The sequence below is a fragment of the Amblyraja radiata genome, chromosome 27, assembly GCF_010909765.2.
Source record: "Amblyraja radiata isolate CabotCenter1 chromosome 27, sAmbRad1.1.pri, whole genome shotgun sequence".
NCBI classification, from domain to species: Eukaryota; Metazoa; Chordata; class Chondrichthyes; order Rajiformes; family Rajidae; genus Amblyraja; species Amblyraja radiata.
In genome coordinates this window covers 7,635,692-7,663,373 of record NC_045982.1, presented here as the reverse complement: position 1 = coordinate 7,663,373, position 27,682 = coordinate 7,635,692, and the positions used below count along the sequence as shown (strand labels likewise).

The 27,682-nt window shown below is 45.7% G+C and overlaps 1 protein-coding gene across 2 annotated transcripts; it reads right to left on the bottom strand.

The window, feature by feature from the left end:
- Nucleotides 1-1,964: 1,964 nt before the first annotated feature.
- Nucleotides 1,965-25,095, bottom strand: LOC116988369 (regulator of G-protein signaling 17-like). 2 transcript variants are annotated; one of them, XM_033045018.1, is made up of 5 exons: nucleotides 20,165-20,510; nucleotides 15,146-15,273; nucleotides 11,913-12,005; nucleotides 4,751-4,985; nucleotides 1,965-2,755 (listed from the first exon to the last, which is right to left on the bottom strand). In XM_033045018.1, the coding sequence occupies exons 2-5, from the start codon at nucleotides 15,268-15,270 to the stop codon at nucleotides 2,555-2,557; spliced, it is 654 nt and encodes a 217-aa protein (XP_032900909.1). In that variant the 5' UTR covers nucleotides 15,271-15,273; nucleotides 20,165-20,510; the 3' UTR covers nucleotides 1,965-2,554. The 2 variants fall into 2 exon arrangements, with proteins under 2 accessions (XP_032900909.1, XP_032900910.1); XM_033045019.1 differs by lacking the exons at nucleotides 15,146-15,273; nucleotides 20,165-20,510 and adding an exon at nucleotides 25,089-25,095 and having other exon boundaries at nucleotides 11,913-11,992.
- Nucleotides 25,096-27,682: the final 2,587 nt, after the last annotated feature.

Here is a 27,682-nt window from a genome sequence, read left to right as displayed (position 1 = left end):
CACCACCCATTCCTTGGATTGTTTGGGACGTTGTGTGCTACTTCCGCTATCTGACTGGCTCCTCTTCCATTTCAGATACTTGAGATGCTCAGTACTTAGTCCACCTCTCCAAACTGGGCCGTTGTGGGACAGGGATTCCCATCAGGATGTTACAATTTTTCCAAGGAAACTTTCAGAGAACATCCTTGAAGCGTTTCATCCGCCCATGGATGGAGCTCAGAGCTGAGCGTCTAGTTCAGGAATCTACAATCAGGTATGTGAACAATGTGGCCCGCTAGTTTAGGGTGAAGAGAGCATTTACACCAGTGCTGCTGCTTTGGTGAAGTGTGTTAGCTTTGATTTTCCTACTTTACCAATGGATTTGGAGCACGTTATGGTGGGAATTGATAATGGCGCTCTTCCAATGCTTTGAGCTGGCCACATCTCCAGTCTCCAGTCCACACAGGAGGGTGAAATTCATTACTGCTGAGTAGACCTTAAGCTTGGTGCTACATTTGAGGTCTCGATCTTCAGTTTTATAATCAGACACACTCTGTGCTGGTGCAGTGGGGATTATAGTCCACAACATCTGCCTTAACTGAAGGATGGGCCAGGAGATCTAGATACAGGAGATGTGTGATTCATGATTTCCAGGGTCTTGTTGTGAGTGGGGTTGGGGGGTGGGAGCAGAGGGGGAAGGATGTGGTGGCACAAGTTTGGCCTCAGGAAGGCAGGTTGGCACAAGACCATTGTCTTTGGATGGTTACTGTCTTCCTCCTGTATGTTCCAGTAATGGACTCACTGCCCTTTAGCATGACGAGGCAGCACTGGTGTTGTATCTGTGATGCTTATCTAAGATGTATCCAAGTGTATTGTGATACATAGTGAACTGTGTACAAAAATGAATCTCGGTACATACTTTATTAAAGTACCATGCCATACCATAGCTTATTATCACCTGTTGTATTGAAGAGTAAAACAGCGGATGGGACAAGTGACAAGCGAGGGGGAAGGAAGGACTGGAAGTTGAAGCCTGCGTTCATAGACACCACTGTGCTCAGACCACGAACTGTGAGAACACACCCTGCCTTCAGCACCTATGCACCTGGCTGTAACCTCCCTCTTGTCTCTGTTAAGGGCCTGTCCCACTACACGAGTTTGCCCAAGAGCTCTCCCGAGTAAAAAAAATATATCAAACTCGTGGTAAGTACGTAGAATGTACATAGCGGGTACGTTGGGGCTCGGGACGTCTCTTAGCAGCTCGTAACGCTAACGGCAGGTACTTGGGAAACGCGGTAAGCTTGTGAAGTTTTTTCAACATGTTGAAAAATGTCCACGAGAGCCTCGAGTATCTACGAGCGGCTATTACTGTAATTCTCCGAGTTCGAATCAGGGGAAACTCGGGAGAACTCTTGAATTACCTCGTACAGTGGGACAGGCCCTTTGCTTAGGCCCGAGACTCGGGTTGGAATATGCAGAATAGACAACTTAACTTCAAGCCTCTCCACACATTCATATTGCAAGTTCAATTGCCTATTGACAACAGATAAATCTTGTACATTCAAAGTCACCCATTGTGCCTGGGATATTGAGTGGACTATGATTTTCCCCTATCTTCTCGGATCTGTCACTCTCTTGAGTTTGAGTTTAGTTTATTGTCACATGCGCCGAGGATCTTTCTTGTCCATCACGTGCCCACAAGCAACAGGAACCAGTCGGCAGACGACACACAATGTCCGCATTTTGAAAGCTACATTCCTACAGCAAAGTAGATGGTTGATGTAGTAAATCATTCTGCCAACCCAATCCCAGGAATGAGGAGCTTAACCTGTGATGAGCGTTTGTCGACACTGAGCCTGTACTCACTGGAGTTTAGAAGAATGTGGGGGGACCTCATTGAAACAAGTCAATGGATATTTTTAAGGCTGAGATAGATAGATTCTTGATTAGTACAGGTGTCAGAGGTTATGGGGAGAAGGCAGGAGAATGGGGTTAGGAGGGGGAGGTAGATCAGCCATGATCAAATGGCAGAGTAGACTTGATGGGCCAAATGGCCTAATTCTACTCTTATTCCTTATGACCTTATAACCCAGTATTCAATGTAAAACAATGAAACTAATTTTATCAGCCACTTTTCCAGGACTTTTTTCGATTATTGATTCTCGAGGAAGAACAAAAGGAAGAGACTTTAACTTTATTTCGCCTTCCATCACAGTGAGGAGTGTGCAGGAGTCACTGTGGTGGATGTTCATGTTAAAATGTGCTTTTTGAGTGATCTGTTGCTTTTAATTGTATGACTGACCTGGCCAGTGAAATTCCTCGTATGTTGCCAAACATACTTGGCGAATAAAGTGTGATTCTGATTCTGAAGATGAAAAATTCAAGCTCTTTCTGTAGTTCAGCAAGGCAAAGGTGGAGGTTTTGGTGCGAAGTGCTGCTGTCCCTCTTTCAAAACAGAGGCAGTGAGACTGATCCCCACAAGAGACCTGAGCGTTTCATTCCTCAAATTCCTTAGTTGAGGTCAGGAAATTATTAGCCCTGTCGTTTGGTGTTCGACGCATTGTCAAAGTGAATGTCACAGGTCGGATTCCAGGGCATTCTCTGAGGAAGATAATTCTTCCAGAAGCGATTTGTATACCGGTGAATGCAGGAACCGAGGGTAGCAGTCCCTGTGCATTAGTGCGTACACATGCATCTGTGCTTCATCAAAGATGTCTGTTGTTGGTATTGCCATTTTTTTGTTGATTGCTTCTCGCACACTGGCATCGATGCTGATCTAGAAAAAGAAATTAATCTGTGAGTTTGAAAAAAAAATTAGCACTTTCTCCCTATTAGAAAAGATGGCTAATATCAGAGGCCCGCTTTAAAGACCCTAGTCATAAGGCATTTATGCGAGAATCCTGCTGATAAAGGAATCTTACTTTTTCTTACAATTTGGACACATTACATGGGGTGGCACTGTAGCACAGCGGTAGAGTTGCTGCCTTACAGCACCAGAGACCCGGGTCTGTATGGAGTTTGTACGTTCTCCCTGTGGCCGTGTGGGTTTTCTCCGGGTGCTCCGGTTTCCCCACACATTTCAAAAACATGCAGCGTTAGTGGGTTAATTGCTTCTGTAAAGTGTCCATAGTTTGTGGGATAGAACTAGTGTATGGTTGTTCGTCGGTCAGCGTGGACTCAGTGGGCCAAAGAGCATGTTTCTACGCTGTGTCTCTAAACTAAACCAAACACAAAGCTGTATTGGCTCTATGGAGAGTTTGGACAAATTTGGGGGAAACGCAGGAGAAAGGGTTTTGGAGGGTAAGATAGAATGGCAGAGTAGACGATGGGCAGAATGGCCTAATTCTGCTCCTATCACTTACGAACCAAGCGGCATGTTGGCGGAGGACGTAGAAACAGCCAGGAGAAATCCATGTAGTCTCATGGAAAACATGCAAACTCCATCCAGACAGCACCAGAGGACAGAACTGAACCCAGCTTGCAGGGGTTGGAGTCAGTGGTATTTGGAACAACTGTTTAGATCCCCAGATGGTAGGAAAGAAAGAAATGAAAGGCCATATATATCATCTTCTGCCACTTTCAGCCATTACTTGGCATTTACCGGCTCAGCTCAAGCAGGGGGAATGGACAAAAGAGCAAAGGAGCTCCAGTCTTCAGTACAAAGGGGAAGTAAATTTAGAAAAAAATGAGTGGTGGGGTGGGAAATAAAGAAACACATGATATTCTGATGCGTGTGGGTCGGTGAGTCACATTCTTGCTGCTGAGTCATAATGTTGTGCATTCAAGTCCCATTTAAGGGTCTTGGTCACAGAATAATAGCCAACACTGAGGAAGCACTATGTTGCTGGTGGTGTTACCAGTTAAGTGAGAGGTTCCATTGTGGTTTGGATCTTAAAGACCCAGTGACACTGTTCTAACAAGTCCCTCTGATGTCCTGCCTAATATTTATCCCTCACTTAAAGGGCAGCACAGTGGCGCAGCAGTAGAGTTGCTGCCTTAAAGTCCTGTCCCACTGTACGAGTTCATTCAAAGAGTTCTCCCGAGTTTGCCCTGATTCGAACTCGGAGATTTACAGTAATGGCCGCTCGTCGGTACTCGGGGCTCTCGAGGACATATTTCAACATGTTGAAAAATCTTCACGAGTCTTCATGAGCTTACGCCGTTTCCCGAGTACCTGCGGTTAGCGTAACGAGCCGCTAAGAGACGTCCCCGAGCTCTGACATACCCGCTACGTTCATTCTACATGCTTACCACGAGTTTGATTTGTTTTAAAACTCGGGAGAGCTCTTGAATGAACTCATACAGTGGGACAGGGCTATTACCGCACCAGAGACCCGGGTTCAATCCTGACTGTACGGATTTTGTATGTTCTCCCTGTGACCGCGTGGGTTTTCCCCGGGTGCTCCGGTTTCCTCCCACACTCCAAAGACGTGCAGGTTTGTAGGTTAATTGGCTTTCGGTTAAAAATGTGAATTGTCCCTAGTGTATAGAATAGTGCCAGTGTTCTGGGATCGTTGGTCGGCATGGACTCGGTGGGCCGAAGGGCCTGTTTCAATGCTGAATCTCTAAAGTCTAACCTTCAGTAAATCAGATTAGCTAGACATACATTATTGAGGAAAGATTTTAGACAGAAATTAGCTGGCATATTTCCTATGTTGCAATAGCTTCAAAAACATCAGGACAATTTAGAACTGCACAAATGCAAATCCTTTCATGCTGCTCGTTCCTTATTTTGAGTTTATTCAGCCAGTAGCTTTCAAGCTTTTCTCACCTCCTTTGGAGACAGGACTGAGATATAATCAAAATATATTGTTTTAGCTTTTTCCATAATGGTGCCTCTGCAACCTTCCTTCTTGAGTTCTTCACAGGCCAGCCAGAAAAGAATGTTTTCATCACTATGTTCGCTCTGTAGGAATTCCAATAGAATTTTCCTCCCATTGGGATCCCGCAGGAGGAGTTCAAAGGACTGGGACCAGGAAGTGACCTCTTCCACACTTGGACTCTTTCTGTCAATTAAAAACGGGAGAATACAGGCATTAGAAGCTTATTAGGAAAGGTAATGGAAGCTATGTCTAATTTATTTTGGGTAGAATAGGGTGTTCAGTCAGAACCTTTTGCCCAGGGTGGTCAGAGTAAAGGGCATAGCTTTAAGGGGCAACGTTTACAGGAGATGTGCCAGACAAGATTTTAACCCCTGTCCCACTTAGGAGACCTAAACAGCAACCTCTGGTGACCTTACCCGCCACCCAAATAAACTCAAGGTCGAGGTGAGCTGCAACCTCCTACCACCTCCCGCGCACATGTTGAAAACCTTCCTAGACTATGAAGAAAACCGGCTTCGACTAGACCTGCGACTAAAAATGTATCGATTTTTAAAACGGCAACCTATTTTTAGTTGAGGCCGGTTTTAATCATGATGAAAAAATAGTAGCAACCTAGATGAAGCCTCGACCACACGGAAACCACTTTTGACCATTAGGGAGAGTGACCAAAAGCTCCGGTGACCTCATGGAAACCTTGGGTGGCGGGCAAGGTCACCAGAGGTTGCTGTCTAGGTCTCCTAAGTGGGACAGGGGCTTAACAGAGTGTAACATGAGGGCGGCATGCAGGCATAACGGCAGAGTTGCTGCCTCACAGTGCCAGAGACCCAGGTTATATCCTGACTACGGGTGCTGTCTGTATGGAGTTTGTACATTCTCACTGTGAACGCGTGGGTTTTCACCGGGTGCTCCGGTTTCCTCCAACACTCCAAAGACGTACAGATTTGTAGGTTAATTGGCTTCGGTAAGTTGTAAAATTGTTCCTAGTGTGTGTAGGTTAGTGTACATGTACGGGGTGATCGCTGGTCGGTGTGGGTTCGGTTGGCCGAAGGGCCTGTTTCCACACACTGCATCTCGAAAGTCTAAAGGGGGGCACCTGAAACATGCGGCCAGGATTGGTGGTGGTGGTGGCAGATATGATAGGAGTATTTGAGAGGCTTTTAGATAGGCACGTGGATATACATGGAATGGAGGGATATGGATCATGTGCAGGCCAAGTAGATGAGTTTCTAATGGCATTGTATCCGACACAGACATTGTGCGCCAAAGAGGCCATTGTGACCTTGTTCCTGTGTTGCACTGTTCAATGTCCTACTGTTTATGGAAATAAAACGTTCTTGGAGCGAAAAACAGGCAGCATCTTCGAAGTAATGAAGTTGAGGTTAATTTACAGTTTAATAACTTTTCACCAGAATCTTATACAATGCTAACTCTTTCCCATCTGCCTACAGATAGCATAGAACAACAGATATGACAAATTAAACTAATCCCTTCTATCCACACCTGATCCATGTTCCTCCATGCGTTCCAGGCACCTACCACTCAGTATATAATATAATCTTGCCCTGCACATCTCCTTTAATCTTCGCCCCTCTAACCTTAACGTTTCTACTCCTGGGAAAAAGGTTCTGACTGTCTACCCTAGCTATGCCTCTCATCATTTTATATACTCTGATGCTCCAGAGAAAACCATCCAAGTTTGTCCAACCTGTTCTAATAGTGAATACCCTTTAATCCAGGCAGCATCCTGCTAAACCTCTCCAAAGTCTCCACATCCTTCCTGTAATGGGGCAACCAAATACTCCATATGCAACCAACATTTTATAGAACTGCAACATTTGACCTGATGAATTTCGCTCGAAATTCTTGTGAAAAGTGAAAATTGAAGGGACTTTAGCTCCTTTCCCCTTTTTGTCCCCATCATACAAAAGGATCTTGATCTTGATGTTTACTCTAACATGGAAGGGTTTGAGACAGAGACTTCGAAAAGTTGAAGCTTTGGGTGAAAGAATAGGCATTGGAGTTAGAAAAAGGGTTTCAATAAAAATCAAATAGTAAAACTTCTTTGCAAGGGTCGGGCAGAGGGAATTCATTGCAGTCTTACGTCCAGCTTGATGGCCAATCTTGGTCGGAATGGACAAATTAGACCGAAGGACTTGTGTCCGAACTCCATGACTCCATGACACCAGAAGAACAAAAGGGCAAATGGGGAGACATTTCTTACATGGGGTGTTGTTGAATTAATAAATGATTGTGTGTATGGCAGTCATAGCAGCTTCCAATAGGGAAATAGATAAAGGTTCAACATAGAAAATGAACAAAGATATGGGGTGCAGAATGAAGGGAACAACTTATAAAGGTCTAGCCATTACACAATGGAATAAGTAGGGGCCGTGCTAGATAGGACTGGATAGTGCTGTATAGCACACTGGTAGGCGTGCAATCTCACAGTACCAGAGGTCTGAGTTCAATCCTAACCTCAGGGGCTGTCTGTGTGGAATTTGCACCTTCTCCTTGTGAGAAAACACAATCGTGGAACAGTTCTATGAAATGAGCTGTTTCTATGCCAGATATTCTTACTATTTCCTCTTTTTTTGTCTGGTATTATTGCTGAATTTCGGGTTGTCTTGTAACCCATTTGCCAATGAGCATGAACAATATAAATATTTACAAATATTTACTGCTTTTATTTTATCCGTCTTGCCCCAATGAAAAATGCCCTGCAGAGCAAGCAGGTTGTATTTCTAAGCCCCGTCATTTATTTTGACAGAATGTTGGATTGCAATTTACGCAGTTGGCCAAATTATCATTAAAGATTTAGGCGAGCAATTGGATTGATCTGGACCCATAATCAATCTGAATTAGCCAATAATTTGTCAACACCTTTATCTGAGTTTTTCACTTAGTGCACCGGTTTCCTCCCACACCCCAATTACGTGGGGTTGTAGGTTAACTGGCCTCTTCTGTAAATTGCATGGGGAAGTGGGAACGGATACAAAAGTCAGGGGTTATGGGGAGAAGGCAGGAGAATGGGGTTAGGCATAAATCAGCCACGATTGAACCCTCCAACTAGGAGTGGTAGATCAACCACGATTGAATGGCAGAGTAGATTTGATTGACCGAATAGCCTAATTCTGCTCCTATCACTTATGAACAGGAATTTATGAACTTTTAACTAGTGCGAATGTCTGGTCGATGGTCGACATTGCCCTGCATAGCAAGCAGGTTGTGCTTGTACTCGCTAGAATTTAGAAGATTGAGGGGGGATCTTATAGAAACTTACAAAATTCTTAAGGGGTTGGACAGGCTAGATGCAGGAAGATTATTCCCGATGTTGGGGAAGTCCAGGACAAGGGGGTCACAGTTTAAGGATAAATGGGAAATCCTTTAGGACTGAGGTGAGAAAATCATTTTTTACACAGAGAGTGGTGAATCTCTGGAATTCTCTGCCACAGAAGGTAGTTGAGGCCAGTTCATTGGCTATATTTAAGAGGGAGTCAGATGTGGCCCTTGTGGCTAAAGGGATCAGGGGGTATGGAGAGAAGGCAGGTACGGGATACTGAGTTGGATGATCAGCCATGATCATATTGAATGGCGGTGCAGGCTCGAAGGGCCGAATAACCTACTCCTGCACCTATTTTCTATGTTCTATGTTTCTATGACATGGACTGGTTGGTCCGAAGGGTTTCAATTCAATTGAAACTTCTCTCTTTGCCATAAACCTCTATGATTACCAAACGTTTGAGCAAGGGAAGTGACTGTGGATGATTTCTATCAAAACCACCTTCCTGTTGAATCAAATGATGTTTACCTTCTTCTAAAGTGTTAGACAAATGTTGTCCATTGCCTATTGGGTTACATGTTATGAATTTTAACTCTGATATCGTACACCTACATCCCCTGATATTGTCAACATATGAACAGTTTCAACCCCTCACTGCCAGGTGGATCCAAGGGTAATGGGCAGAAGCATAAGACAGCCATTAACGTTAGAAACTAAACACTTTGTCCAGAGAATGAGGAACTGACGGCTACAGCAAGCCCACAGCGAGACAGAGCACAAGAAGGAGATAGAGAGCTCAATATCACGGCGCCAAGATAACAACCTCTCGCTCAATGTGAGCAAAAGGAGGGTCATCATCGGCTTCAGGGAACGCAGTGGAGCACAGATAGAAATATAGAAAACAGGCGCAGGAGTAGGCCATTCGGCCCTTCGAGCCAGCACCGCCATTCAATATGACCATGGCTGATCATCCAAAATCAGTACCCCATTCCTGCCTTCTCCCCATATCCCATGATTCCATTTGTCCTAAGAGCTATATCTAACTTTCTCTTGAAAGCATCCAGCGAATTGGCCTCCTCTGCCTTCTGTGGCAGAGAACTCCACAGATTCACAACTCTCTGGTTGAAAAGGTTGTATGCCAAGGAATGTATTCCTGATCTCCCAATCTACCCCATTGTGGCCTTTTTCACTGCATCTAGGTACTCAACGCCATAAGAAACCAATATCAATATGAACACATGTTGTATTTTGTATACATTTTGTGTTCACATACAGAATACACACAGACATTGTTGAAGTCAACGACAGTTGTTTTGAAGAGGAAGCTAAGTAAGCACAGACTAAAACAGGAATGGAAGGATGTGCTGATGGGCTGATTTGAAGTCGAGCGTGAGGAGGTTGTACAAAACCACAACTGTAGTTCAGTCGGATTAAATGGCCTCTTTCTATGCTAGACATTCTTACTATTTCCTCTTTTTTTGTCTGGTATTAATGCTGAATCTTTAGTTTAGTTTAGTTTAGAGATACAGCATGGAAACAGGCCCTTCGGCCCATCGAGCCCGCACCGACCAGCAATCCCCGCACATTAACACTGCCCCACACACACTAGGGTCAATTTCACATTTACATCAATTAACCTACAAACATGTACGTCTTTGGGGTGTGGGAGGAAACTGAAGATCTCGGAAAAAACCCACGCAGGTCACGGGGAGAACTCCGTACAGACAGCACCCACAATCGGGATTGAACCGGGGTCTCCGGCGCTGCAAGGTAGCAACTCTACCGCTGCGCCACCGATCGGATTGCTCTCTTTGAAGAGGATGAAAGGAGGTTCAGAGTTGGCTAAGATTCCTAACCACCTTCCCCAACCCCACTCTAATGGTCCCATTGTGATATTTAGGTATCTCATGCAAGGCTACGTTAGAGTTTAGTTTAATTTAGAAACTGGCCCTTCGGCCCACCGGGTTCTCACCCACACACCAGTTCTGTCCTAAACACCAGGGACATTTCACGTCTTATATAGACAATAGACAACAGGTGCAGGAGTAGGCCATTCAGCCCATCGAGCCAGCATCTCCATACACTGTGATCATGGCCAATCATCCACATTCAGTATCCCGTTCCTGCCTTCTCCCCAGATCGCTTCATTCCTCTATCTTTAAGAGATCCATCTAACTCTCTCTTGAAAACCTCCAGAGAATTGGCCTCCACTGCCTTCTGAGACAGAGAATGCCGCAGATTTACAACTCTCTGTGTGAAAAGTTTTTTCCTCATCTCTGTTTTCAATGGGTTACCCCTTATTCTTAATCGGTGGCCCCTGGTTCTGGACTCCCCCAACATCGGGAACATATTTCCTGCTTCTACCGTGTCCAAATCCTTAATAATCTTTTTCAAGAAGGAACTGCAGATGCTGTAAAATCGAAAGTAGACAAAAATGCTGGAGAAACTCAGCGGGTGCGGCAGCATTTATGGAGCGAAGGAAATAGGCAACGTTTCGGGCCGAAACCCTTCTTCAGACTGATTTGTCTACCCTTAATAATCTTATATGTTTCAATAAGACCCTCTCTCATCCTAAATTCCAGAGTATACAAGCCCAGTCGCTCCATTCTATCAACATATGACAGTCCCATTTGCCAATGAGCATGAAAAATATCAATATTTTCAAATATTTACAGCTTCTATTTTATCCGTCTTTCCCCAATGAAAAATGCCCCGCATAGCAAGCAGGTTGTGTTTCTAAGCCCTGTCATTTATTTTGACAGAATGTTGATTTTGCAACACAGTTGGCCAATTGATCATTAAAGATTTAGGTGAGTGATTAGATTGATCTGCACCCATGAGCAATCTTAATTTGCCAATAATTTGTCAACGCCTTTATCCAGTGACAGGATGACTGAGCAAAGAATCGAAGAATTACTCTCTCATTCTCCCAAGTATCACAGTGGGATTTTTCCTCATCTACTTGTGTTAGTTTAGTTTAGGTTAGTGATATAGTGCGGAAACAGGTCCTTCGGCCCACCGAGTTCTCACCGACCAGTGATCCCCGCACACACACGAGGGACAATTTACATTTTTACCAAGCCAGTTACATAGAAACATAGAAAATAGATACAGGAGGAGGCCATTCGGCCCTTCGATTCACTGTGATCATGGCTGATCATCCCCTATCAATAACCCTTGCCTGCCTTCTCCCCATATCCCTTGACTCCACTAGCCCCTAGAGCTCTATCTAACTCTCTCTTAAATCCATCCAATGACTTGGCCTCCACTGCCCTCTGTGGCAGGGAATTCCATAAATTCACTACTCTCTGGGTGAAAAAGTGTTTTCTCACTTCAGTCTTAAATGACCTCCCCTTTATTCTAAGACTGTGGCCCCTGGTTCTGGACTCACCCAACATTGGGAACATTTTTCCAGCATCTAGATTTCCTGCATCTAGTCTTTCCTACAAACCTGTACGTCTTTGGAGTGTGGGAGGGAACCGGAGCTCCCGGGAAAAACCCATGTACTGTCGGCCACAGGGCGAGTGTAACAAACTCCGTCTATAGACAGAACCCGTGGTCAGGATTGACCCCGGGTGCCTGGCGCTGTAAGGCAGCAACTCTATCGCTGCTCCACCGTGCCGCCCAACTTTTCCCATGGACGACAGATCATAGGACTTGAGCAATTAATTCTGGATGCGTGCAGAAGCTGTGAATCATGGTTTAAGGGGTAGTGAGTAACACCAACTCAGCCAGACTTACAATCAATAATATATGCACCATCCTTTGAAAGAAGCCAAGATTACTCACAAGTTGAAAAGAGTTTCAAGTCTCTGAAGTGACATGCTCACCTTTCTTCTTGTTTCTGAAGACTTTCCATCTTCATGGAAATGATGGAACCCTTTTGACTGCTCTCATCCACATCCACATTCTTCATAGTGAAGCTGGAGGGGAATGATGGGCGATTGTATTAGACATAGTCAACTTGGTAAACAAGTATTTCTCCCACTTTATTCTGCCATTCCTTATTCAATGTCAACATAATTATAAAGTACCTTAAATCTTACAATGTTGTATAAGTTGGTTATTGGGCACAAAGTTATTATAGTATTTGATTAGTATGGGTGTCAGGGAGAAGGCAGGAGAATGGGGTTAGGAGGGAGAGATAGATCAGCCACGATTGAATGGTGGAGTAGACTTGATGGGCCAAATGGCCCAATTCTGCTCCTATCACTTATGAACATGAACTTATGCCTAGTGTATGCATTAGCATATCTGGATTAGGTCTTATGGTCGCTTTAACAGTTCAGGAGATGTAACCCAAAGATCAAAGATCCAATTTTTCAAGCGGGTCTTAATGAGTCTTGTGGTTGGGTGGATGGGGGGGTGGGGTCCGGGGGGATGGGAAGAATGGAAGGAGGCTGCAGATGCTGGTTTAATTGAAGATGGACACAAAATCCTGGAGTAATTCAGCGGGACAGGCAGCTGACAGACTGATGTCTGAAGAAGGGTCTCGACCTGAAACGTCACCCATTCCTTCTTTCCAGAGTTGCTGCTTGTCCCGCTGAGTTACTCCAGCAATTTGTGTCTATCTAACACGTTTATATTGTTCGAGTAAACTTGTGACTCAGAGATTACAAATGCTACCCATTGAGCTCAGCTAATACATCACATTAACTATCTATCCATGGTGGCGCAGCAGTAGAGTTCATGCCTTACAGTGCCAGAGACCCGGGTTCGATTCTGGCCTCGGCTGCTGTCTGTATGGAGTTTGTACATTCTCCTTGTGACCAAATGGGTTTTCTCCAGGTGCTCCAGTTTCCTCCCACATTTTAACGACGTACAGGTCTCTAGGTTTCTGTGAAATGTCCCTGGTGTTTAGGACAGAACTGGTGTGTGGGTGAGAACCCGGTGGGCCGAAGGGCCAGTTTCTAAATTAAACTAAACTCTAACGTAGCCTTGCATGAGGTACCTAAATATCACAATGGGATCATTAGAGTGGGGTTGGGGGAGGTGGTTAGGAATCTTAGCCAACTCTGAAATGCCTTTCATCCTCTTCAAAGAGAGCAATCCGATCGGTGGCGCAGCGGTAGAGTTGCTACCTTGCAGCGCCGGAGACCCCGGTTCAATCCCGATTGTGGGTGCTGTCTGTACGGAGTTCTCCCCGTGACCTGTGTGGGTTTTCTCCGAGATCTTTGGTTTCTTCCCACACTCCAAAGACGTACAGGTTTGTAGGTTAATTGGCTTGGTAAATGTAAACATTGTCCCTAGTGGGTGTAGGATAGTGTTGGGGATCGCTGGTCGGCGTGGACCCGATGGGCCGAAGGGTCTGTTTACACGCTGTATCTCTAAACTAAACTAAACTAAAGCTCCGGTTTCCTCCCACAGAAAAGATATCCAGGTTCCAAAGGTTTGTAGGCTAATTGGCTTGGTAAAATTGTACACTGTCCCTAGTGTGTGTGTAGGATGATGTTAGATGTGTTAGTCGCTGGTTGGTGGGGCTGAATGGCCTGTTTCCACGCTGTATCTTTAAAACTAAAACCAGTGAAATTCATTCGTGAAGGATTGTCTCTACGTCCCATCTTAACAAAATAACAACATTGGCCACTCTTCAGTCCTCCGGGACTTTGCCTACATTCATAGGCGATACAAAGATATGTGAAGATCCCTGAAATTTCCAATCTTGGCTTTCTGAGTAAACCGAGATAGATCTGGGGACTTATCCACCTTAATGCTCTTCAAGAGACTCACCACTACCCTGGATGTGTAGAGAATGTTTCCACTAGTGTGAGAGTCTAGGACCAGAGGCCATAGCCTCAGAATTAAAGGACGTTCCTTTAGGAAGGAGACGAGGAGAAGTTTCTTTAGAGGGTGGTGAATCTGTGGAATCCATTGCCACAGGAGGCCAAGTCAATGGATATTTTTAAGGCAGAGACAGATAGATTCTTGGTTAGTTGGGGTGTCCAAGGTTATGGAGAGAAGGCAGGAGAATGGGGTTAAGAGGGGAAAGATAGATCAGCCATGATTGAATGGCAGAATAGACTTGATGGGCCAAATGGCCTAATTCTGCTCCTATCACCTATGAACTTATGAACTTATGCTATAGCCTATCGGGACACCTCACATTGATCGCACTAACCTTTATGACCTTCTCCTTGGTGAATATCAATACAAAATACTCATTCAGTACCTCGACTCCAAGCATAAATTCCCTCCTCTATGAGTGATCCTACATTCTCTCTCGTTATCCTCTAACTTATAATGTATGTATAAAAAGCCTCATAATAAATCCAAGAAACATGGCAGATAATTTATACAAACCAAGCTCCTAAAGGCGGTGATAGAAATAAATTACGTTATTTGAGGGACATTAGTGGTCAAAGTTCTGGAGGGAACTCCCGTGGTGGCCTAGGCATAAGTTATGTCTGTTTTGGAGAGCAGATGGAGTTCTGGTAAGCAGCTCGTTAGAAAGATGGCACCCCTGGCACTACAAGGTTCCTATAGAAATGGCAATTGCATTTCAGTCCACAATTTCATTGTTTGAATTGATTGATTTGATTGAAAAATGCAGCAAGGAAAGTCCCTCAGGCCCACTGCGTCCATTTAGACCATTGATCATCATTCACACTAGTTCTATCCTAATGCACTTTTGTATCCACTCCCTGCACAAACTGTGTTCATATATTTAAGAGCTTGTTGTTGCAACTCAATTAGTTTAGTTTAGAGATACAGCGGGGAAACAGGACCTTCGGCCCACCAAGACTGTACCGACCAGCGATCCCTCTACATTAATTAACACTATCCTACATGAGGGACAATTTACAATTTTACCGAAGCCAATTAAACCTATAAACCTGTACGGCTTTGGAGTGTGGGAGGAAACAGAAGATCTCGGATGAAACCCACCCATGTCATAGGGAGACCGTACTAACTCCGTACAGACAGCACGGATCCGTAGTCAGGATCAAACCCGGGTCTCTGGCGCTGGAAGGCAGTAGCTCTACCGCTGCGCCACCGTGCCGCCCACATGCGCATCTGCTGCATTGCTGCACAATACATTTGCCGTTGCATCTTTGGGTCCTACCAGGAGCAGCAGCAGCACCAGCAGAGGCAGCAGGTATTTGGTTGCGTGGTGCATTGGGATGAAGATTGGGAACCAGTGTCTGCCTGTGACGTCAAGCTTCTCATCTGTATTAGTTCAGACTCCATAGCCTGCAATGAGTAAGATAAGAGACATATAATGCATTTATGGACAGTGAAAGCTCAGAGTAAAAAAAGGTGGCACAGTGGCACAGCTGCTGCTTCATAGCACCAGAGACCCAGGTTCGATCCTGATCTCGGGCGCTCTCTGAGTGGAGTTTGCATGTTCTCCTTGTGACCGAGTGGGTTTCCTCCGGTTGCTCTGGTTTCCCCCTACATCCGAATGATGTGCGGGGTGTAGGATAGGTGTCCCTAGTGTATAGGACGGTGTCAGTGTATGGGGAACGCTGCTCAGTGCGGACATGGTGGACCGAAGGGCCTGTTTCTGCGCTGTATCTCTGAAATAACTAAAGGAAGAAACACTCTCGGTCGCACAAGTTGAACGTGCAAACACATGCGGGCTTCGGTAAATTGGCCCGAGTTTGTAGGAGGTGGATGCAAAAAGTGTGATGACATAAAACTAGTGTGAACGGCTGATCCATGGCCAGCATGGAGTTGATGAGCTGAAGGGCCTGTTTCCATGCTGTATTTTTCAATCAATCAAAAAATGACTTCATATGAATTTAATGATAACAACACCTTTATAAATCAGAGCATTGAGTATAGAAGCTGGGATGTAATGTTAAAATTGTACAAGGCATTGGTGAGACCAAATCTGGAGTATGGTGTACAATTTTGGTCGCCCAATTATAGGAAGGATGTCAACAAAATAGAGAGAGTACAGAGGAGATTTTACTAGAATGTTGCCTGGGTTTCAACAACTAAGTTACAGAGATAGGTTGAATAAGTTAGGTCTTTATTCTCTGGAGCGCAGAAGGTTAAGGGGGGACTTGATAGAGGTCTTTAAAATGATGAGAGGGATAGACAGAGTTGATGTGATCAAGCTTTTCCCTTTGAGAATAGGGAAGTTTCAAATAAGAGGACATGACTTCAGAATTAAGGGGCAGAAGTTTAGGGGTAACATGAGGGGGAACTTCTTTACTCAGAGAGTGGTAGCGGTGTGGAATGAGCTTCCAGTGGAAGTGGTGGCGGCAGGTTCGTTGGTATCATTTAAAAATAAATTGGATAGGCATATGGATGAGAAGGGAATGGAGGGTTATGGTATGAGTGCAGGCAGGTGGGACTAAGGGAAAAAAGTTGTTCGGCACTACTTGTAGGGCCGAGATGGCCTGTTTCCGTGCTGTAATTGTTATATGGTTATATGGTTAACACACGCTCTTTCCAGTTTAAAGGATGAACCAGGCCATCAGTAGTATATAGGCATTTAGAGTTACTCAGTGAATTAGTCCCTTCCTATTTTTCATCTGCCATGATTGAGTGGCAGAGTAGATGGGCCGAATGGCCTAATTCTGCTCCTATAACTAATGAACATGAACTTTTCTTCTGTCCTGTTCCTTAGTGAAAGTCTTAACTCTTCCTAGACTCCATGGAGGGTGTTTCTGGAGATGGGTGGCTTCAACACAAACTAGCAGGAGACTTTAGAAGGAGGGGAGAGGTGGGGAGAGGTGTTAACGTGGGGAGAGGTGTTAAAGTCCACCGCTGGCATTTCCCATCATGTTTGAGATTAACTCCGACTTGGAACATTTCCCCATTTTGGACCTCGATGTCATGCAAGGGTTGGCCATTTATCTTCAGAGCCATCAGCAGATATTATTTCAGCCAAAGCAAAGAGAAGCAGCATAGGGGCAGCACGGTGGCGCAGCGATAGATTTGCTGCCTCACAGTGCCAGAGACCCAGGTTCCATCCTGACTATGGGTGATGTCTGTGCGGAGTTTGTACGTTCTCTCTGAGACCGTGTGAGTTTTCTCCATGCACTCTGCTTTCCTCCCAAATTCCAAAGACTTGAAGTTGGTAGGTTAATTAGCTTCTGTAAATCACCTCTAGTGTGAAGGACATGTTTCACCCCAGTCACGCCCTCTTCTCCCCTCTCTCATCAGGTAAACGGCACAGAAGTGTCAGAGCGCACACCTCCAGATTCAGGGACAGCTCTTTCCAATGGTTATCAAGCAACTGAACCATCCTATCACCAACTAGAGAGTGATCCTGACCTACCATCTACCTCACTGGAGACCGTCAGTCTATCTTTTATCGGACTTTACTGGACTTCATCTTGCACTAAACGTTATTCCCTTTATGCTGAACCTGTACACTGTGAGTGGCTTGATAGTAAACATGTATAGTTTTTTTCACTGACTGGATAGCAAGCACCAATAAACCTCGGTACAAGTGACAATAAACTAAAATAAATGAAACCAAATTAAACTAGGTGCGGGTGATCGATGGCCAGCACTTGTGGACTTGGTGGGCCGAAAGGCCTGTTTCCATGCTGTTTCTCTAAACTAAACTAAAAAAAATAAGCAGCAAGAGTGAGGGACTACTGTAATACAATTCCATTTGATGGTTCTCTTGAGCTCCCAATCCACAATCAGTTCAATGTCCTAACCACAGTTTAGTCCCAGCACAAAGCTGATTGGGGATGATCAGCCATGATCATATTGAATGGCGGTGCTGGCTCGAAGGGCCAAATGGCCTACTCCTGCACCTATTGTCTATTTTCGAATGGACTTGCTTTAGATTGACATGGAACAGATGAACCATAGTGGCTCCACTTGTCTGATAGGACGACTAACTAATCCCATACAAACAATCCTTAAGGAGTTTTGACCAAGTTATTGGGGGAACTATTTCCATTGATACGTGATCTGCTGATCAGAAGGCATAGAATTAAGGGAAAGGAACCAGAATAAAAATGAGAAGAGCTTCTGGTTTGAGACATTAATGTGCCCTTGTGCGCACTCTGTAGGATGGTGGAGGTCATGGGTTTCTTGGGTACGAAGGAACTGCTGATGCTGGTTTACACCGAAGATAGACACAAAATGCTGGAGTAACTCAGCGGGTCTGGCAGCATCTCAGGAGAGAAGGGGTAGGTGACTTTGCGGGCGTGAGACCCCGAAACATCACCTATTCCTTTTCTCCAGAGATGCTGTCTGACCCGCTGAGTTACTCCAGCATTTTTGTCTACCTTCAATTTTTTCAGCATCTGTAGTTCCTTCCTAAACACTTGGACTAATAGTCTGCTCATTTGCAGATCTACTACGGGTACAAAAGGCCAAGTAGCCTCTAGTACGAACTCAATTAATTATTAAGTAAGTAAGTAAGTAAATAAGTAAGTTTATTGGCCAAGTATTCACATACAAGGAATTTGCCTTGGTGCTCCGCCCACATGCAACAACATGACATACAGTGACAGTTCGGAATGACTCAGAAAACACTAAACATTAATAATAATAAAACATTAATGATAAAACGCCATTGATCAAGCATTAACAAACCAATGGTGCAAAATACTAATATCTCTTTGGTGAGGCATCATTTAGTGCCCATTCTTGGTTGTCCCAAAGCGATGGTAGTCAGCCACTGTGTTGGACTGCTGCAGTCACAGAAACATAGTCATGCAGCATGGAAACAGTCCCTTCCTCCCAACTGGTCCATGCCGACCAAGACGCCCCTTCCAAGCTGGCACCATTTGCCCGTGTTTGGCCCATATCCCTCTAAACCTTTCCTATCCTACGGTGATGCTGATCCTTCAGTGCTGTCCCAGGATTTAAGCAGCAACCACGAAGAAATCCCGTTGTAAGGCAAAGTCCAAATCAAGGATGTTTCAGAAGTGAGCCTGAAGGGCGGCAGCGGCAGAGTTGCTGCCTTACAGCGCCAGCGCCATTCGATCCTGACTACGGGCGCTGTCTGTACGGAGTTTGTACGTTCTCCCTGTGACCGCGTGAGTTTTCTCCGGGTGCACTGGTTTCCCCCCACACCCCAAAGACGTACAGGTTTGTAGCTTAATTGGCTTTGGTAAAATTGTAAATTGTCTCCCAGTGTGTAGGATAGTGCTAGTGTGCGTGGATCGCTGGTCAGCGCATACATGGTGGGGCTGTTTGGCCGCGCTGTATCTCTAAAGTCTAAAGTCAAGTGATGTTGTCCCTGTACCCTGATTACTCTTGGTGCCGTGGGTTTAGGAGGTGCTGGCGAGACAGCAAGAAGAGTACACATAAAGCAGAAAGAATTGTATCCCGCAGCACAGATTTGTATTCTGCTTGGCTAAACAAAAATAAAGCATTAACTGCAGAGGTAGTTTATGAGGGACACTGCAATTAATACATTAACAGTAACTTCCTGCCTTGGTTCCACTACTGCAATTGTGCCTTCAGCCATCTAGATTCTACATTCGGCTAAATTCCTCCTTCAAGCGTACTTGCTTAGCATTTAAAATATTGTTAAACATCCCGAAATGTCGCACCGGATAACAGTTGATTGTGAATCACATGAGAAAGACATTACAAATCAAAAAATGCTTAAAATGGAAATAAACAGACAAATTGCTAGTCAGGCAGCATATATGGTAAGGGAATCAGAATTAATTTGTGTAGGAAGGAACTGCAGATGTTGGTTTGAACCGGAGATAGACACACAAAAACTCAGCGGGTCAGGCAGCATATCTGAAGAAAAGGAATAGGTGATGTTTCGGGTCGAGACCCTTCTTCAGGTTCTTCTACAGTTAACAAGCCTTCTTTATCAACCAGAAACATTAACACTGCCTTGCTTTCCACGGATGCGCAGCTGACCTGCTGAGGATTTTACTGTTTCTTTTAAAGAGCAGAAGAGAACACGTCTTGTTCTAACAGGCACCGAGCAGAAGAGAACACGTCTTGTTCAAACAGGCATGGTTTGGAAAAACATTTTAAGGAGAAAGAAATGAGACATAGAGAGAGGTCTAGGGGGGAGGATACCAGGGGCTAGGCAGCTGAAAGCATGGCGACAATAGTGGAATCTGAAATTCAAAGACTTGCAGGAAAGCAGACAGAACATTGGAGGGGCTGATGGGTTAGATAGGAAAATACTCAACTTCCGAAGGACATCAAAAGGCAGCAAGCAGACTTCTGTTTCCCTGCAGCTGCTCGATGTCCAAGTAACGTTGACACTGACACTGTGGTCAGCTGGGTCTGATTATTATAACTCGATGTTCAGAAGTCCAAAGCAGCAGGAGAAAAGTTTCTGCACAAGATCAAGACCAAGCTGTGGCAACGTCTTCAGTCTGTATCCTTCTCGACGTCCGAGATAATCCAGATTGAGATTCACACATGAATGTCTAAATCAAGCCTAGAACAGGCTATGCTGGACTGTGAAGCAGCTGAAATCCTTTCCCGTTTGCACTGCCTGATGTTTTGTGGAACTGCTCGTTGCATGTTGAAGACCGTTTGCCTAACAGGAAATGTTATCAGTGTAGTGTAGTACCTGCAGGATATTGCACAGGTCGCATTCTTACTGTCTTGCAAAATATGCAAAAGTTTTCCCATGATCGTCACGTTCTCCGAGCACCAGAACTAATTTCTGTCAAGTTGCAAAGGCTTGTTTAAAGATTTACAATTCATTCTTCTGACTTTTATGCAAATCCAAGCAGTAATTGTACAGAATAGCAGCTTTAATCCAGAGACACATCTCAAGATGTTTCTCACCCAGGCATCTCAAACCAAATTTGCCCCTGATCCACATCCTGGACTAATTGGGACAGGCGACTATAAGCTTGGTCAGTGGGATAGATTTTAAATGATTGCTTTAGACTTTGAAGATACCACATGGTAAAAAAAAGCCCTTTGGCCCATCGAATCCATGCCGACCAGCGATCACCCCGTAGACTAGCACTATCCTACACACTGGGAACAATTTACAATTTGCAGAAGCCAATTAGCCTACAAACCTGCACGTCTAAAGGGAGGTCATTTAAGACTGAGGTGAGAAAAAACTGTTTCACCCAGAGAGTTGTGAATTTATGGAATTCCCTGCCACAGAGGGCAGTGGAGGCCAAGTCACTGGATGGATTTAAGAGAGAGTTAGATAGAGCTCTAGGGGCTAGTGGAGTCAAGGGATATGGGGAGAAGGCAGGCACGGGTTATTGATAGGGGACGATCAGCCATGATCACAATGAATGGCGGTGATGGGCCGATTGGCCTCCTCCTGCACCTATTTTCTATGTTTCTATGTTTTTGGAGCATGGGAGACAATAGACAATAGACAATAGGTGCAGGAGTAGGCCATTTGGCCCTTCGAGCCAGCATCGCCATTCAATGTGATCATGGCTGATCGTCCCCAATCAGTACCCCTTTGCTGCCTTCTCCCCATATCCCCCGAATCCGCTATTTTTAAGAGCTCTATCTAGCTCTCTCTTGAAAGCATCCAGATAACCTGCCTCCACCGCCCTCCGAGGCAGAGAATTCCACAGACTCACCACTCTCTGTGAGGAAACCGGAGCACCTGGAGAAATCCCACCCGGTCACAGGGAGAACGTACAAACTCCGTACCGACAGCATCCGTAGTCAGGATCGAACCCGGGTCTCTGTTCACTGCAAGGCAGCAACTCTACCACTGCGCCACTGTGCCACCCGAACAAACTACCTTCAAAATAGAGTTATAATGGATGGGATTTATATAGCGCCTTTCTAATACTCAAGGCGCTTTACATCGCATTATTCATTCACTCCTCAGTCACACTCGGTGGTGGTAAGCTACTTCTGTAGCCACAGCTGCCCTGGGGCAGACTGACGGAAACGTGGCTGCCATTCTGCGCCTACGGCCCCTCCGACCACCACCAGTCACTCACACACATTCACACACAGGCAAAGGTGGGTGAAGTGTCTTGCCCAAGGACACAACGACAGTATGCACTCCAAGCGGGATTCGAACCGGCCACCTTCCGGTCGCCAGCCGAACACTTAGCCCATTGTGCCATCTGTCGTCCCAAGTTAGACTGATAGTGGAGATAATACCAGGGTGCCTAAACAGTTGAAGTTGTACAGTGATACAAGTGAAGAATTGATTAAAGGCAAGAACTATGGGACTGCCGAGATAATCCTGAGGAATCCTCTATATTTTAATTTTATTAATAAGAGAAGAATATTTGAACTACTCTGGTCCTCTGGCACTGCTCCTGTATCTAGTTCTATATTGGCGCCACATCTCCATGTACTACCTTTTCACTGTTTTGTGTTCTCGTTTTTGTTGGCAGCTAATCCTCGGTCATATGATCCCTTTGTCTCTCATTTTAATTCTCACTTCCCCTCTAACACTTTTGTACTCAGCCTGGTTCTTGCTACCAGTCCCAGCCCGACATTTCTCATCGCTTGCCTTTTTATTTTGTTGCTTTCTCTTCCTCTATATTTATTTTGTCATCCAAAGAACTGCAGATTTACTACAGTTTTAATGCGACACCAATGATGTATTTTAGGGCCCAAGTCCGTGGCTCCGTTAAAGCCGGCAACACGAGGAGTGAGACCACACCTGGAGTATTGCGTACAGTTTTGGTCTCCAAATCTGGGGAAGGACATTATTGCCATAGAGGGAGTGCAGAGAAGGTTCACCAGACTGATTCCTGGGATGTCAGGACTGTCTTATGAAGAAAGACTGGATAGACTTGGTTTATACTCTCTAGAATTTAGGAGATTGAGAGGGGATCTTATAGAAACTTACAAAATTCTTAAGGGGTTGGACAGGCTAGATGCAGGAAGATTGCTCCCGATGTTGGGGAAGTCCAGGACAAGGGGTCACAGCTTAAGGATAAGGGGGAAATCCTTTAAAACCGAGATGAGAAGAACTTTTCTCACACAGAGAGTGGTGAATCTCTGGAACTCTCTGCCACAGAGGGTAGTCGAGGCCAGTTCATTGGCTATATTTAAGATGGAGTTAGATATGGCCCTTGTGGCTAAGGGGATCAGAGGGTATGGAGAGAAGGCAGGTACGGGATACTGAGTTGGATGATCAGCCATGATCATATTGAATGGCGGTGCAGGCTCGAAGGGCCGAATGGCCTACTCCTGCACCTAATTTCTATGTTTCTATGTTTCTATGGTAGAGAGGGCGTCTCCAAAGTTGGTCTTCATCAGCTATTGCATTGAGTATAAGAGGCAGGAAGTCACGTTGCAGCTTAAAAAGCACTTTTATTCGGCTGCTTATGGGTCTCGACCTCAAACGTCACCTATTCCTTTTCTCCAGAGATGCTGTCTGACCCACTCAGTTACTTCAGCTTTTTTGCGTCTATCTTTGGAATATGGAACGCAGTCCTGGCAACCCATTACAGGAAGGATGTGAGGGCTTTGGAGAGGGTTCAGAAAAGGTCTATCAGAATACTGCCTGGGCCAGAGAGTAATAGCTGGAACGAGAGGTTGGATCGTTTTATCTGGAGCTTCGGAGGCTGAGGGGAGACCTGATAGACAATAGGCAATAGGTGCAGGAGTAGGCCATTTGGCCCTTCGAGCCAGCACCGCCATTCAATGTGATCATGGCTGATCATCCCCAATCAGTACCCCATTCCTGCCTTCTCCCCATATCGCTATTTTTAAGAGCCCTATCTAGCTCTCTCTTGAAAGCACCAGAGAACCGGCCTCCACCGCCCTCTGAGGCAGGGAATTCCACAGACTCACCACTCTCTGTGAGAAAAAGTGTTTCCTCGTCTCCGTTCTAAATGGCTTACTCCTTATTCTTAAAATAGTAATACATAAAATTACGAGAGGCAGAAAGTCAGAACCTTCTTCCCAGGGTAGAAATGTCAAAGACTAGAGCATAACTTTAAGGTCAGAGGGGGAAAGTTTAAAGATGTGCGTGGAAAGGTTTATACACAGCAAGGTATGGATGTTTGGGTGGTTGTGGAGGCAGATACAATAATGGCATTAAAGAGGCTGAGCTGCTCCACCACTTAATATCTTTTTTTAAATTAAACTCGCATCTGTAGTTCCTTGCGTCTACATATTACTGCTGCATTGCAAAATCTCCTCAAGGTATGCGTACTTTGAAGAGGTTCTTCTCCTCTGTCCGACGAGCGTTCTGATAGACCCTCTCTCACTGCTACCCCTCTCTGTTTCCTGCTACTGTCCTGCTCTTTGACCTGGATCGCTACCACAGTCTAGTTTTCTTCTTCTTGCGTGTGGCGTGCACAGCCTAAAGTTGTAGATCAAGGGTAGACATCCAGGCCAGGACAGCATCAGTTACTGGGTGGATGGCTTTGATGCCCCCAGGGAGAAGCCTCAGTGAGCAGTGCACAAACACAATTTAGTTTAGTTTAGTGATACAGCGTGGATACAGCTTTGGCCCACCGTGTCCAAGCCGACCAGCGATCCCCGCGCATTAACACTATCCTACACTAGGGACAATTTACGTTTATACCAAGTCAATTAACCTACAAACCTTTGGAGTGTGGGAGGAAACTGAAGATCCCGGAGAAAACCCATGCAGGTCACGGGGGAGAGCGTACAAACTCCGTACAGACAGCACCTGTAGCCTGGATCGAACCTGGGCCTCTGGCGCCTGTCAACGCTGTAAGGCAGCAATTCTACCACTGCGCCCTTACATGTGTTTCTCCAACACTTGCTTGCACCACCATCTTGTGCCACGTGGCTTCCAGCTCCGGATTCAGGCTCCCAGTTCGGACCCAAGTAGGATTTTGGGCACCCACACTCAATCAACCACTTCTCCCAACGGTTCTCCTTCCATGACCTGCGTTCTACGCTTGCCGCCATGCGCCGGCACCAATAGACCCTCGTTCTGTCTCTCCCGCAGTTCAGGGCCCCACTCACCCAGACCTCAGCTCAGTTTAGTTTATTGTCACATGTACCGAGGTACACTGAAAAGCTTTGGATTAAGTGTAGGACGGAACTGCTGATGCGGGTTATACACTGAAGATAGACCCAAAATGCTGGAGTACCTCTGAGATGCTGCCTGTCCTGCTGAGTTACTCCAGCATTTTGTGTCCATCCGCAATGGATTTGACTTTACTCTTTACCACATCCACTTTAGTCTGAAGAAGGGTCCTGACCCAAAACGTAATCTCTTCGTATTCTCCAGAGATGCTGCCTGACTAACTCAGTTGCTCCAGTGCTTTGTGTCTGTCTTTTTGTTAAAATCAGCTGTGGTTTTGGCTTTGTTATGAAAGGGATGACACATAATTCGCTGGTTTTGAAACGCATTAGGACATCATGAAAGGCACTTCCTAAGTGCAAGTATTCCTTTTTTTTGTTTGTCAATTTTAGGTAACATCTACAACCATCTCCCTTCCCCACCTCCCCTTTCTTCCTCTCCCCCTCCCCCCCCCCCCAGCCAATAATCCTCCTCCTTACGATTTTGCCCCCACTCCCGATAACCTTAAACCCACCCCTTCCATCAAAAGCCCTGCTGCTAACTACACAGTTCGCAAGTATGTATTTCTATTGGGCTCACATCTGCTTTTATCTCTAGCTGTCGTCCAAAGAATCTGCCTATCGGGGAACTTCCTCAGCCGAGTCATCTGTTGCTGGTCGTGTTTCGTCCGCCCACCTCTTCTCTCTTCCACTTTATTCTTCTGCTCCCCTCGCAACCAATCCGAAGAAGTGTCCGACCAAAAGCGTCGCCTATCCATTTTCTCCGGAGATGCTGCCTGACCTGCTGAGTTACTCCAGCATTTTGTGTCTGTCTTTAGTAACATCTTCGGTTACTTGTTATTACCAACCCCACCACCACCAGTTTCGGGCAACTGGTGGTCTGCCCCTTTAATTCAGGCAACCCCCACCCCACCCTGGAAGTCTCCCTGAAAATGTGGGGCCTAGGCCAGGTGGGGCAGCTGATCTTGACCTCATTGGGACTTCCGCAGCCGATCGGCCGGTAGGATTTGGCCCCCTGCGGCCGGGGCTCTCGAAGTCATCCCGGCCGGATCCGGCAGATTCGTCCCCAAAGCCAACTTCCACGTCCGACTTTTCGGGCGGGTATTGTAATTGTTCCCTCGTTGGGACCTGGTGAAAGGCCTGGATAGAGGGATGCAGAGAGGATGTTTCCACTAGTGGGAGAGTGTAGGATCAGAGGCCATAGCCTCAGAATAAAAGGATGTAGCTTTAGAAAGATGAGGAGGAATTTTTTTAGAAAGATGGTGGTGAATCTGTGGAATTCGTTGGAGGCCAAGTCATTGGATAGATTTAAGGCGGAGATTGATAGATTCTTGATTGGTAAGGGTGTCAAAACGAAGGCTGAATAGGGCCAGGCATGGAGAGGGACCACGGTTTGTGGGATGATAGAAATGGAGGGGGAGATGGCTCAACGGGCCTCTGTGGCCGGCTGCAGCTGAGACTGTAAACTGGCGCCTCTTGTACATAGACTCGATGGGCTGCTCTGTGCATGGTGCACTAACTGGGGTGACTGTGCTTATGTACGGCGACAGTCTTGCGGATTTAGTGTTTAGTTTTAGAGATACAGCGCAGAAATTGGCCCTTCAGCCCACCGGGTCCGTGCCGACTAGCGATCCCCGCATATTAACAGTATCCTACACCCACTAGCGACAATTGTTGTATTTACCAAGACAATTAACCTACAAACCTGTACGTCTTTGGAGTGTGGGAAGAAACCAAAGATCTCGGAGAAAACCCACGCGGTCATGGGGAGAACTTACAAACTCTGTACAGACAGCACCCATAGCCAGGATCGGAGCCAGATCTCCACCCTTGCATTCGCTGTAAGGCAGCAACTCTACCACTGCGCCACCGTGCCACCCTGTATGCAAAAAATGTATTTCACTGTAACTGGTACATGTGGCAACATGGACACCATACCACCACCATTGTGTTGATGGCCAGTAAGGAGGAGATTTTATTACCGATCCTTCCTGACTTGAGGTCTACCGATGAGGAAGATCCAGTTACAAAGGGAGGTCCAAAATCCTTTTGATGTGCCATGCTGTTAATACAGATTTAAACGGAGGAATGTGTAGGACGGAACTGCAGATGCTGGTTTAAACCGAACGTTGGCACAAGAAGCTGGAGTAACTTAGCGGGCCGGACAGCATCTCTGGAGAAAAGGAACAGATGACGTTTTGGGTCGAGACCCTTCTTCAGACAGTCAGGGGAAAGGGAAACGAGAGGTATAAACGGTGATGCAGAGAGAGAAAACGAAAAAAAGATTGAAAGATATACAAAAAAGTAATGATGATAAAGGCCATTGTTTGCTGTAGCTTAGCTGAGAACGTGTACAATGAGATTCACCAAGATGACTTTGACACTGGTATGACTTGGGTGGAGAGAGGGGATTCAAGGGTTGCTTGAAGTTAGAGAAATCAATATTCATACCGCTGGGTTGTAAGCTGCCTAAGTGAAATATGAGTTGCTGTTCCTCCAATTTGGGTTTGGACAATGGAGGAGGCCTAGGAAAGGTCAGTATGGGAACGGGAAGGGGAATTAAAAACACTTGTGTTCAGTTCTAGGCCCCATGTGATAGGAAAGATGTTGTCCAGCTTGAAGGGGTTCACAAAAGATTTACGAGGATGTTGGAGGGATATGGACCAAGCGCAGGCAGGTGGGACTAGTGTAGCTGGGACAATGTTGGCCGGTGTGGGCAAGTTGCGCCGAAGGGCCTGTT

Bases quoted from the DNA above. Each gene is read 5' to 3' on its own strand.
- LOC116988369 (XM_033045018.1), bottom strand. From the start codon at position 15,270: ATGGAGTCTGAACTAATACAGATGAGAAGCTTGACGTCACAGGCAGAC. The intron at 12,006-15,145 runs GTAGGACCCAAA...ATTCCCCTCCAG, and splicing joins TGGTGCTGCTGCTGCTCCTG to CTTCACTATGAAGAATGTGG. The intron at 2,756-4,750 runs GTGAGAAAAGCT...TTCTTTTTCTAG, and splicing joins CAGTCCTGTCTCCAAAGGAG to ATCAGCATCGATGCCAGTGT.